Genomic DNA, 13,993 nt, shown 5'->3' with positions numbered 1-13,993 from the left:
CCGACGACGGACGCGTAGCCGCAGACGACGCCTACCGACGCGCAAGGGTACTGCTACGCAAACCTATCCGGATCCAGTCTGACGCTTCGGGATATTCTAAGGTAAGGAATCTAATACTAACTACTGTTTCTTACAGATATATCGTTACCGAAGGTAAGTAACTTGTTTATCATTTCCTCAGCCTCCTCCTAGGATCAAATGACTGTTGGGACTACAAATACGTTTCGTCACTGATCTTGAAATGTAGCTGTCTGAAAATGTCTGCCTAGAGTTATGGTGAATAGACGTATCAGATTACTTATGTGTGGCTTCTTTATTGCATTGAAAGAGATTTGTTGAGAAAAGGGTTGGTGAGTTGAAGCTGTGTTGCAGTGTCTTTTTGTTACTAGTATTTTGTGGTGGTCACTGTTACCTATTGACTTGCTGAATTTCTAGAGGTACTTCCCACTTAGTCTGCGAGAATTGTCAGTGGTCCCCTGATTCACTCTTATGAAGATTGCATTTTGGGTTATGAATTTCAGTGGTAGGAATGTTCTATTCTACATTTGATGCCTAAAATGCTGCCAGTGATTTCTGGAAATGGGGGAGAAATAGGACTTAAAGTGGCCTTGAGGTAGAGTCTGCAATAGCCATCATACGATATGGCAAAGAAGTTTAGAAGTGTCTGAGGATCTCTTAATATTACTGTGTTGTACATTTAAAAATCTCAATACTGTTTTATGGATAGAAGAGGGAGGAAGAGCGAGTGGGACACAAAGGTGATTGGAAGAGAAGGCAAGGAGGAGGGATGAAAACAATAAGGGCAAGAGAATAGGAATTTGGAAGGGTGCAGGGAAATTACGGGTGAGAGAGGGAGTAGGAGAGCTAGCTCTTTGCCTTAAATTAAATAGTAAGTGTTTATTATATAATCTAAAGCAATGGATTTTTGATGTTTTGATGCTTGCAGCAAACAGCAGTGTATGGATTTAGTTATTGCACTTTTGAATATTGTGCCAGTACACTGCCTTGTGAGCTCTTTGGAACACTGCGTGTATAGTAATATAAAGCTGTGCACAGGTACATTTGGATGGTTAACAACTAATTTTAAGGTTAGTGTGGCTTGATTGCTGGAGATGCAATTGCCTGTATACCAGTTTGTGCACGTTTTTTGTACTAGACAAAATGTGTGAGCTTGTTTTAGAGAAGTAGCTGCAAGAATTAATTTGTTAAACTCTCTTGACGTTTATCAATTAGTCTGTTACTTTCTTCAGCGATAGCACAGCCTATGCATGACAACATTAAACAAGCATTTGTAATGCAATAGGTCTTGCATTAGGAAAGTTTGAGCTATTGGTATTGTAAATACATTTTTTTTTATTTGTGTTGGTTTTGAAAATAGCGAAATTAATAGCTTTGTCAATTACAATGCCAATAGTTATAACTTTCGCAAATGTGACACCTATAGCATTTGTAATGCAATATGGGTTGTATTTATGTGACTTAGATGTATTGATATTACAAATAACTGGCTTTTATTTTTTTTTACTAATTAATACTTAAATGAAAGCTATTGTAATTTATAATGGCAATAGCTTAAACTTTTGTAAATAACTTTTGTGAAGATTACGTTCAGTGTATTTTATTGTGACGAAAATCCAAGAACAGAAGTGAAATATTAACATCTTTTTGTGACATTTGTAATAAAGCTTGAAACATTGAGAGAACATATTTGAACCAGTTTTTGAATGGTTGCACAGATTGATGCTGTGGTTGCACAGATTGATGCAGTGGAGGCGCTGAGTGATGTTGTGGTGGCGACGAGTGATGTTGTGGCGTTCAGTGATGCCGTGGTAGCGCATAGTGATGTTGTGGTGCCCCTGAGTGATGCTGTGGTGATGCGATAGAGTGATGGCGACAGATGGAGTGATGGCGACAGATGGAGTGATGGCGACAGATGGAGTGATGGCGACAGATGGAGTGATGGCGACAGATGGAGTGATGGCGACAGATAAATAGATAGTGTAATTGTGTGGCGTGTAATTATGTGGCACTGAGTGGTATTGTTTGGAGTGTATGTTGCATTGAGTGCAGTGTAATTATGTAGCATATAATTATGTGGCACTGAGGGGTATTGTGTGGAGTGTGTGTTGCATTCAGTAGGGTGTTATTATGTGGCGTGTAATTATGTGGCACTGAGTGGTATTTGGAGTGGTGGTGGTTGTGGACTTAGAGGTTGTGGACTTGGTGGTTGTGGACGTGGTGGTTGTGGACGTGGTGGTGGTGGACGTGGTGGTGGTGGACATGGTGGTGGTGGACGTGGTGGTGGTGGGACGTGGTGTACGCGGCGGTGGTGGACGCGGCGGTGGTGGACGCGGCGGTGGTGGACGCGTTGATGGTGGTGGACGCGTTGATGGTGGTGGACGCGTTGATGGTGGAGGATGCGGCGGTGGTGGAGGATGCGGCGATGGTGGAGGATGCGGCGATGGTGGAGGATGCGGCGATGGTGGAGGATGCGGCGGTGGTGGAGGATGCGGCGGTGGTGGAGGATGCGGCGGTGGCGGAGGATGCGGCGGTGGCGGAGGATGCGGCGGTGGTGGAGGATGCAGCGGCGGTGGTGTTGGGGGACGCGGCGGTGGTGGTGGGGGACGCGGCGGTGGTGGTGGGGGACGCGGCAGTGGTGGTGGGGGACGCGGCAGTGGTGGTGGGGGACGCGGGTGGTGGTGGTGGTGGCGGGACGCGGGTGGTGGTGGTGGCGGGACGCGGGTGGTGGTGGTGGCGGGACGCGGGTGGTGGTGGTGGTGGGACGCGGGTGGTGGTGTTGGTGGGACGCGGGTGGTGGTGGTGGGACGCGGGTGGACGTAGTCGTGGTGGTGGTGGATGTGGATGTGGTGGTGGACGTGGTGGTGGTGGTGGTGGTGGTGGTGGTGGTGTTGGACGTGGTGGTGGACGTGATGGTGGTGGACGTGGTGGTGGTGGTGGTGGACGTGGTGGTGGACGTGGTGGTGGTGGTGGTGGACGTGGTGGACGTGGTGGTGGTGGACGTGGTGGTGGTGGACGTGGTGGTGGTGGACGTGGTGGTGGTGGACGTGGTGGTGGTGGACGTGATGGTGGACGTGGTGGACGTGGTGGTGGTGGACGTGGTGGACGTGACGGTGGTGGACGTGACGGTGGTGGACGTGACGGTGGTGGACGTGACGGTGGTGGACGTGACGGTGGTGGACGTGACGGTGGTGGACGTGACGGTGCTGGACGTGGTGGTGCTGGACGTGGTGGTGCTGGACGTGGTGGTGCTGGACGTGGTGGTGCTGGACGTGGTGGTGGTGGACGCGGTGGTGGTGGACGCGGTGGTGGTGGACGTGGACGTGGTGGTGGTGGTGGACGTGGTGGTGGACGTGGTGGTGGTGGTGGACGTGGTGGTGGTGGTGGACGTGGTGGTGGTGGACGTGGTGGTGGTGGTTGATGTGGTGGTGGTGGTTGATGTGGTGGTGGTGGTGGTGGTTGATGTGGTGGTGGACGTGGTGGTGGTGGTGGACGTGGTGGACGTGGTGGTGGTGGGCGTGGTGGTGGTGGTGGACGTGGTGGTAGACGTGGTGGTGGAGGTGGGGGCGCTTCGCCTGGTCCTCTGTGCTCCTTGCTACAATCCCACTCCCTGCTTTCTATCACGAAAAGCAAAACCCACTGTACAGTAGGAGAACATTTCAGTGGCAATATAGGAGCTAAGCTTCGTCGTATTATTATAAAAACAGCGAGAAAACTCTTGTTTGTGGCACGAATCACAAACAGGGCTCAGTTTCAGCTGGAACAGGGCATTTAGAAAAATGTTTAGCACAAAGACACACACACATGCACTAAACCCTCAGCGTTGCTGTATATTTAAGTGGAATATGCTTATTTTAGTAGTATTACCAAGTGGTTTTATGCCACCGGGATAACAGATGTTTCCAGACTACTACTTGTATTTTACTACCTAATGCACTGTGACTTGTAGTCTTGGTGCTCGAACATGTAATTTGAGCCAAACGGACCTTTGTTGTACCCTTGTCTTATAAAACGCTATATGCGACCTTCTAAGGCAGATTCAATGAGGGTTACTTAATTACTGCATGTCACTGGGAAATTACCGCCTAAACCTCCCCCAGCTGCAGAGACCAAAGAAAAATAATGGAATGGCATTACCTACAGAGCATTGACCATGGAAACTTGAACGCTCTTGACACTACATTTTCAGGACAGAGTTTTGGTAAAATAAATTTCTAGTCTAGTCAACTAAACTACATTGACCTCATAGAAATGACTTGATAAAGGGTAGATTAGGGCTGGGTAATTGCTGTCTCAGTAACTGTGCACCATGTGGTAACCTAAAAAACTAGGAGTGCATGTGAGTAGGTCATCCACTGCCAGTATTTTTTTGTTTTGTATACTTCGCATTTGTAGATGTATAGTCAGATACGAGAACTATGGACTACAATTCCTAGAATGCAGCGAGCTCTTAACACATGAGGATAATGTTCTATGCATCAGACTACAGTTAATTGGTCCTTCGTACATTGCAGCAGAGAGGCTGCACACAGCTGTACACATTCTGGTGTCGGGTAATCAGAGGCACAGCAGGGCACAGTGTCGAGCACAGCTGCCTGGGCCGCTCCTCGCCCTGGAAATCACGGTGCCCCCTGTGTCATCTCAAGCTGCATTCTAGCGAACTGACTAAAGCAGAACCCGGACAGAATCTTCTTTTGGCCTTACAAATAATACAGGTTTACAATGAGTTGTTCTATGCATGTGCTGCACAAAAGAATCGAAAGGCAAGTAGTTCATAAACAAACAGCAGCTGGTGCATTGCAGTAGGATTATTTTTCACTATCCCAAGTAATGCAAGTTCAATAAAGCCCCAACCTATTGCTCAGTCTCGCTTACACTAATGTGCTGTAATCAGTCGGAAAAAATTACTTTTGTCGAAAAAGCTATAGCCAGCACAATCTGTTCAGTGCTGAAAGATTTCTGTACTCTGATAGGATTTTATGTACTCGAAAGAATACATAAGAACACAGCCACAAAGTCAAATTACACACATAAAGGTGAACTGCACCTAGAAGGCACCATACAGTAGTAATTCAATTCCACTGGGACAGAGAACATGAGAAGCAGAGGACTCCATTAAAAATAGGAAATATACATGTTGGCAATCTCGAAAATATATCTGCTAGAATATCCTTTACGCTGAATACCAAGGATAATAAAATTTATTAAAACTCCATTGCCAAACCTAGATTGAAAAATGCTCATAAAAGGTGGAAAATTGTCTGATAAAGTTTATTTAAGTTAGATTTACAAGATAAGTGGTTTCATTGTCCATTTTGGTTGAAGTCCCTGAGCTTGTGGTGCCATCTGAAAAACACACTGTTTAATTGCCTCTCAGGACTATTTTTATATGCACTTAAAATCTCTAACCAGAAATATTTTCATATTTTCTCATAATCTAACACTTTCCTCGAGTTTGAGCAACTTAAAACCTAGCATTTGATGGAAACCAACTCCCATTCTCAGCTACCCTAACGAAGACCCTTTGAAAAGTAATTAATGAAATGAGGGGCTTATTCCTCTTTCTCAACGCACAATCACAAACATAAAAGAGAACTACAAGGGGGTAAAGATATCAAACACGTGCGACAGAGTCACTGAACATAGCATAAACATCGTAGTTATCAAACTTGCAACTACTGTTTTCCTTTACTTCACCACACAAGCAAAATAACTGGATTTTTAATTCCTAGGAAGCAAAGTCACTGCAACAATGAAAGTGAAAGGACAAAAAAACCCGAACACACAAAATGAAATCGCATGATTAGTGGCAGCAATTCAAAATTCCATCTAAACTTTTACAAACATGTTAGCAGCGCCTTCACAACCACAAAAAGTATCTGAGGCAAGAGTACCAAACAATAAAATTTTAAGTCAACACCATTGGCTATTATCTCTGAACTTCAGCCCCAAGCGTGTTTATGAAAGACAGCCTTCCTTTTGGACATAGAAAAGGCTTCATTTCTTAATCACTGCAATTATTTTAAAACCATAATAGTCCATGGAGTCGTCGCTCCTGAGCGGTTGTCTTGCCCTTGAGTAGGTCAGAGGACCGAAGTGTTCCCTTGCATTTATGGTCGTGTGAGTGATTTAGATTACCACACAACACTGCGAAACGAATATGTTCTACATGTCACCTTACTGAACAACAAGCATTTGCAATGCAATAGGTCTCGCATTTGCGAAAGTTTGAGCTATTGGCATTGTAAATGGCAATGCCTTTTATTTATGCGTTTGAAAACCTGCAAGCTGTGCGTAAACAAGCACTTTGTGCTTATAGTCCATGCTTATGAGAAGCAAGGCTGGCAGTCTCCTTTTCTGCCAGCCTTGCTTCTCGTAAGCAAGGACTATATGTTCAAAGTGCATGTTTATGCACTGCTTGCAGGTTTTAAATACAAATGAATAAAAGGCATTGTCATTTACAATGCCAATAACTCCAACTCTTGCTAATGCGAGACCTATTGCATTGCAGATGCTTGTTAACTGTCAGTTTGCTCTTTCCATGTCCAGTTGAGCACTAGAATGTAAACTCCTCTCCCATTGTAACTCATGTCCCGTCTATGATATACAGTGCCATTTATTGTTTTACATTTTCCAGTAACATATTTCAAACTGCACTATTTCACCATTCTATTACATGCCTAGATGTAATCATTATGGTGAGATACCTACTCATTATGACCTTCATTCTAATTCAATTCCCACATTGGTTATTTAACACAGGTGTCACAGGTTGAAACCTTTCAGTGTATGTTCTCCTTTTTCTATCCTTAAAATTACTTGTTCTTAACTACTAGTTGTTCACTTCTTCTAAACATTTTGTTCTCCTTTTCCTTAACATCCTTTAAAATCAGTGCATTGCACATAATATGCAGAAGGCAGCACTTATTAAAGTGCTAGTGCCTGCAATAGGTACAAAAAGACTCGTTCAATTCCCTAATAAAATATGATATTGCGCTGTTCCCTATAATGTGACATGTGCTACAGGACCTATTTCTATTTGCTAGAATACTAGATGACTCACTTATATCCATTTCAAATATTAATCGTTGGAATACTTCTCTTTTTTTAATACAATAATACTATTGTCAAGTGACTCATGCTACGGTGTTTGTGGATAACTCAATCTCTCATTCTTATTGTGCTAAGTGATTATTCTAGATCAGAGTTTCCATGTTTTCAATTAATTTTCTCTGCCTGTCGATCTATTGCATATAACCTGATGAAAAAATCCTCAAAGTGCTAATGCCTACACGTGACGTAATAGTTTCAATAAGGTGCTGGTGCATACACTGGTCATTAAATTATCTAAACTACAATCACTTCAAAGGACCAAATTGAGAGTCCAACACAAAATGACTTGTTGGGGATTTCATCTATAAACATGGGCATTGTCTAAATGTCATACCCTATGCCTCAAAACAGGGTTTTGTCTAAGATTCTTACCTCCACTTTTTATGCATGGATTCTCTTTGCACGATGGGATTCGTTACATGACTAGAGGGAGAATGATCTCTATAGGGATTACTTCTGATAACTAAATATGTACATGAAGTTCTGCATCTGTGTTGTGGCCCATCGGGAACTCTGTTCCCATCGAGATAATCAAATTTGATTCCTCCTTTCTCAATTCCCTCTCCCTATTCCCACCTCTCACATGTTTTGGTATATGTTTAATCCCAAGGTAACCAAGTCCTTTCAAGGAGCGATTGTGTTAACTTTTAAAGTGGTTGGCCATGGGGTAACTTAGAGTTTAAACAAACTCACACTAGGAACAAAGTTTCTTTCCATAATACTGTTTTGTACCTAGAGTAGACTTAACATTGATGGTAGGCCGGATAACACCTTATTGTTAAAATCTAAAGTGTAGTTTAGACCTATTGACCGGTTTGTTGTAGATTGCATTTTGTCGTTTTAATAAACTTTGATATTGAAAAAAGAAATGATCTTCATCTCAGACTACATTTTTTCTTTTTTTTCTCTCTGGTTTAGCCTGACTGGCAACCCTATCTGCCCCAGAATGGAGACAACATTGAGGTGGCATTCTCCTACTCCCCAGTGTTGTGGCCCTGGTCGGGCTACCTGGCCATTTCCATCTCAGTAGCCAAGAAGGCGGCGATGTGGGAAGGTATTGCTCAGGGTCATGTCATGATCACTGTAGCCTCTCCAGAGGAAGGTGAAGTAAGTTCAAATTGTAAAACTTTCCATGTCCATTTTTGGTCTTCATTAGGAATGATACCTAATTTGGTTCTCAAAACCAGTGACATCCCACCAAGGTTCAGTTGGAGCATTGATCAGCCTCCTTTGTGTAATGACTGAGCCAGCAACCAGATTCTCACCTACAGTGATCAGTAAACCTTCTGAGAACAATTTCATTAGGTAGCAGAATTGGAATATTCAACAGACTTGGAACACTACACGAGACAATGTGTTCAAATTTATAACAATGATTATGCTACCTGAAGTCGCAGCAATTGTAACTCATGCCCTATATTTATGGTATCAAGTCACAGTTCAATTCCTTTGTAGCTACTGGGAATCAATGTTAATATAATGTTCATGCATTCTCAAGTCGGTATATTTCATCATACTGCCCTTTGTCTATGCTTCCTGCACTAACATTTACCAGTTGTACAGTTTGTAATGGCCTGTTTCCCGAAGTTTTGTTGTTAGATGATATATGTAAAGCGTGCTGCTGCCATTTTTAACAGTTTGCAAACTCTCCCACGTTCCGGCAGGAAATGGATTAGAGATGCTAATTTTCCTATTTAGGTACCTCTCTTAGGAAGTTCCTCGCGGTTTCTCTACTATTTCAACAACATTTATTTGTTTTCTTAAAAATGTAAAAACGAAACTGTTTGAGACATTCAAATCTTGAATGTACTGTTTTATACTGACTCATCCATTAAGTACATCTGTATTAATACCTCGCCAGTCCACGTGCAGTAATGCCTGTAGTCCCTCCTGCACAAACAGTATCTAACAGTCTTTTCTTCTCTACTAAATACTTTCATGAAAAACTTCATCACAAGCCGGATGAAGCTTTTTTTAACTCCTACTTAATCCAAAATGTTTCTGTGGATTAATGGTACATTACACTCATGTACAGTGCTATTTGTTCAGTACACTTTTTGCTACTCTCACTTCATCAGGAGCCACAAAGTTAGATTTCCGAAATGAACGTTCTGCAAAGAAAGTTAGTCAGTACTGAGGAGTCTACTGGCTTGAGAACGTAGATCCATGCTTAAGAATGGACAACGCATTATGATTCAGTGTACCAATCAGGTTCCTATAGTGTAACAGTGGAGTGCAGATTCTTTAATGACAAACATTTATATTATTTCCTGTTGTGAGCACAGTTCTTCGTTGCTAGTAAACCTTTGATATTGATGCACTTTAGAAGAGCCTTTATGATGTAATCTATTTATTTCTTTTGCGTCAAGTAAGAAAGACTGTTTAATAAATCAGTGTGATAAAGTTGCCATTCTGGTAATCTTGTTTTTGACATTGTGTTTTAGTTTGAGCTGATGTGGTATGTTATGACTCCGGGAACCTAGTGTCCCAACTCAAAACATGTTTGACCTGGGTATTAGCAAATGGATTATGTTCTCTATCATTAATGGGTAATCTTTTCGCTTTCAGTCTAAAAACGGTGCAGAGCAGTTCTCAACCGTGAAGCTCCCTGTCAAAGTAAAGATAATTCCTACGCCTCCTCGAAGCAAGAGAGTCCTCTGGGATCAATACCATAATCTCCGCTACCCACCAGGCTACTTCCCCAGGGACAACCTCAGGATGAAGAATGACCCTTTGGACTGGTTAGTGTTTAAAATGTGTCTTGGTTTAGAATCTAGAACAGATTGTTCTAATGTAGGGATTGCTTTTAGTTCTACAACCTTAATAGAATATATTTGTATCTTGTACTTATGGAGCACTACGTCGTCTTGGAGACTTTGTGACACTACAGAAATGGTTTAGTAAAAATCGACCAGCTAATCTTGCACATAATGATTAGTAAGGGTCTAGCCAGGATTTCTGAGTTTCCCTTAACGTGAACAGATTGTTGTCTTTACAAATAGGACTCTTACCCAATTCAACAACATTACAGTAAACAACAACAAACTTTGTTCCTAGTGGGAGTTTGTTTAAACTCATGAAAACACTACAGTATTTTATTTTTGGGCACAAGGTGACTGGTGCCAGATTAGCAGTTTTGTAGCAGCGTTCGGTACGGTAATATAGCCATTTATGGACTAAGAAGAGTCTGTTAAACTTGGTCTGTCCAAGCATGGGAAGTCAGTCTAGTGAGGAGCACACAAATGTGATGTTAGGTCCTGTGTCAGCTTGCCAGACACAGTTGGGAGGAACTGCAGTCTATACTTTTGAGTTTTTAGTAGGCTTGAGTGAATTGGGTTGCAATAGCCCACTCTAGATAATATGAAAGCACAGGCAATCCTCACTTTATACTAGATAAAAAAAAAGTATAAAAACATTTTCATGACGCATCTATCGCTAATCAGATCTCATATACCATATTAAGACTGGAGTCACTGTTGCTTTTTACATGATTTATGAAATTCACTGGAGGGAGGTGGGTCGACAAGCTTGCATAGCCAAACTTGGTGCTGCCATATCTTAGTGTGTGATGATTGCAGGAGGGAGTTGGCTTTCTTGCTGTATAACTTAAGATGGTTGTGCCACAACCAGGTATCAGTAGTTCCTATGCAGTTTTGTATGCAGTCAATAGGACCAAGATATTTGCTGCCATTGAAACAATTTGTGAAGCTATCTGCTTATATAAAAGTGTAACCTAATAATTCAGTGAAACAGCCCCAAGGAAAAACATGCAACATAAACAACATAACTAACAGGTTTTAGCCCTCCAGAAAGTCAAATTATTAGTGGGAGAAGATAAAGTTTCGTCATCTTACAACCATGCCAGCCAGAGGTGTACCCCACATACTGAGAGACTTAGTCTTGTTTATAGAATCTGGTGGTCTGCAGTAATTCATGCTACAGAAGGATCTTACAACACCAAAGAATTGAAGACGTGAATAAAAGTCATTGAATCAGTCTGTAAATTTGTCAATTTACTTTGTTGAAAGTTACCTTTAGTTGAAAGGTATTTCCCTATGTCTTCAAAAATAGGCTTGAGTACATTCTCTAGCGTACATACCTTTGAATTGTTGACTAAGCTTTGGAGCGCGGACACCAAAGGAAGATTGAAATGAAGATGTGAAAAGTTGGGCATGTTAGTGAGGTGCTTGCTTCCAAATCATGATCCGTTGGTATCAAGCTTGTGTTATATGACATGGTATATGCAATCATTTGATCATTGCCAATCTCTTTTTTTGCTTCTATCTTCAGTGATTAACCATAATGCTTGAAAGTTTTTGTTTTTTACACTTTTGATAGCCTGTCTAGTTTCAAAATCATGGTAAATTGCTTTTCTATTCTAGGACTGTTCCATATTCAACTGTATCTTAATGTAGCTGTTTAACAGGACTGTCTACCTTACATTGCATACATTGTTTAATACCCAATGCTAGGTCTATCCTGACTTGCATTTCTCTATGGAGACAAGTAGTTGGTTGTTTGGTAGAGGTGTGTGGGGAAATGCTCATACTTAACTTGATAATGTATTTTAAAAGTAATATGTTGCTGTCAATGTGTTGAGGGTTCTGTCCATCTTTGCATTGGGCCTGTGGTAAATGGAGAGAAACCTTTACACCCTAGTGACTGGGTATTGTTTTCTTTTCATTAGGAATGGAGACCACATCCACACCAACTTCCGTGACATGTACCAGCACTTGAGAAGCATGGGGTATTTTGTTGAGGTCCTAGGCTCCCCCATTACATGTTTTGATGCTAGTCAGTATGGTAAGCTGTCCGACTCAATATAACGTGACCTTTTATAGTTCTGTTTAATGTCTTTGTTCTAAACAGCTGAGTACTAAACAAAGAACACCTTGTAGGTGAACATAGGCAACAGGGTCAGGACATCCCATCAGGACACAACTGCGTCCAGTACAATCTTAGAGTGCATTAGAATAAGGTGTTCTTCAATGATACATTTTAAGCTTTCACTGGCATCTAGTATACTTTGTGAATGATACTTATGTTCAGCAAAAATAATATCTTGCCAAAGCCTTAAGAAAATACTTTTGCCTATCATAGTGATTTATCATGTAAAGTCCATTTCTAAGAGGTCAGACACTATGATGTGGATCCATATCATGTGTTTTTCTCTGTATCGAAGTTGGCACTTTAGTGCAACCTTTTAGTAACAAAGTCTCTACGTGCCCTGTGCAAGCGTTTCTGTTAATGAATGCTTATAATTGCAGTTTGCTTGCCTTGTGGATTTCCCCAGGTGCCAGACTGGAACTGGAAATCTTTGCTGCAATAGCCCGGCATGCTGGTAAGTCATGCCATTGGCTTCAGTTGATACTCATTTCACATCTGGATGTGACAACACATAGCTGCATGTAATGGAGCCACCCCTATGTACAGATGTAATCCCCCTGTTTCCAAATTGGAGTTCAGCAACTTTGGTTTTTGGCACTTTTTGACAAAATGTTCAACAAATTTGAAATATTTGAACAGTGTGCAAAGGCATGTCTCTTTCTAAGATGACTGATTTTAAACCATGCTGCACCTGCCTGACGCAGGTGTTGGTTACAGGCCTGTATGAAGTCTTTCATTGATATATCGACACGAAGCATTGTTCAAAGCTTTGCAACAAGTGCTCGCTGATGCATCCTAAGGCATTTTTTGAGCAACAGGCTAAATTGAATCATCGATAACCAGAAACACTGCTGCTCCTGCTCCAAATTACAAGGCCATTCCCTTACCAGCTCCTGTCATCCATCTTCATGTAAATCCAATGTGAATTCAGATGGACAAGTCGAACATGAATTACAAAAGTCCAAATGTGGTTTTTCATCCTCTGACAGTAGGGACTTTGGAGGCCCAAATTCAATGCTTGATTTGGATTTGGATCTGGCCCAGGAGTCGATGCACCCAGAGCTCTGCCGACCATTGTAAACTCCGCAGCAGGATGCAGTTTTGAAGTAGACCATGCTGCAAATGGTGAAGAGGATTACGGACCCTTCTGTTGCGCCTATGGCCCCAAGATGCCTCCAGTTAGACTTCTGCTGGTGGGTCCCTTCCTGTGCAAACTGACCCTGTTACACCTGAGTTTCCGGTGACAGCTGCGTTTGACCACACTACTGGGTGCCCCATTGGTTGTTACCTTGGTGATGCTATCAGTGGCGCAGACACCAGCGCCTTGCTTTGGCTTTGTTGCTGGTTCCGGAGCTTTGATCTTCCAACGGAGGTGGTAGATGTTGTTGTGGCTTCTTGCGTTCTGTACAGAAATGCCTCTTTTTGTATAGTTACCCCCCGGTTTTGGAGTGATGCTGTTGGTTTTTCGACTGCGAGCGTGCACTATGGCTTACTCACCAGACCTCGTTGCCTGTGGCATTACCCTTAAACTGGAATGTGGAATTGCCTTTTACCCAATTGTCTAAGCTAATTTACCTGCAAGTCCCTAGTAAATAGTACCTCGAGCATATGTTAGAGGGTCCCGCAGGGATTGCAGCACTGGTTGTACCACCCTGGGTGTGACCTGAGTAAAATAAGACTCCCACCCCACCATTTGCTGGCTGGAAGAGCTGTTTAAAATGCTCTGCAAACTTTTCCATTTAAATTAATGGTAAAGCCAGACTTCACCCCTGGTATCTGTGTAAGTCACCCCTGTGGCCAGCCTATTGAGTTCTAAGGCAGGGTGCGACATATCTGTTGGAAGCTGCCACTTTATGTGATGTACCCCAAGTGGATATATCCTGTATAGAGTCCAGTGATTCCCTTAGAAGTGAACAGGGCCCAATGTAAACCCAAAGTGCTCTTTGTGTGGTATTGTAACACAGAGGAGTGTAAG

At 42.5% G+C, this 13,993-nt stretch overlaps 1 protein-coding gene across 1 annotated transcript in view; it reads left to right on the top strand.

The window, feature by feature from the left end:
- LOC147659113 (membrane-bound transcription factor site-1 protease-like) overlaps positions 1–13,993 on the top strand; it is a gene marked incomplete at its 5' end in the record, with an annotated part of 181,947 nt that overhangs the window by 69,200 nt on the left and 98,754 nt on the right. The window contains 3 exons of the mRNA XM_086951966.1: positions 8,050–8,238; positions 9,700–9,872; positions 11,819–11,934. Coding sequence (XP_086808092.1) covers positions 8,050–8,238; positions 9,700–9,872; positions 11,819–11,934 — 478 coding nt within the window. The remainder of the gene's footprint in view (positions 1–8,049; positions 8,239–9,699; positions 9,873–11,818; positions 11,935–13,993) is intronic.

This window comes from Lissotriton vulgaris, unplaced genomic scaffold (assembly GCF_964263255.1).
Source record: "Lissotriton vulgaris unplaced genomic scaffold, aLisVul1.2 SCAFFOLD_3064, whole genome shotgun sequence".
Lineage (NCBI taxonomy): Eukaryota > Metazoa > Chordata > Amphibia > Caudata > Salamandridae > Lissotriton > Lissotriton vulgaris.
The sequence above is the reverse complement of the archived record's forward strand: the minus strand, read 5'-3'. Positions and strand labels throughout refer to the sequence as shown.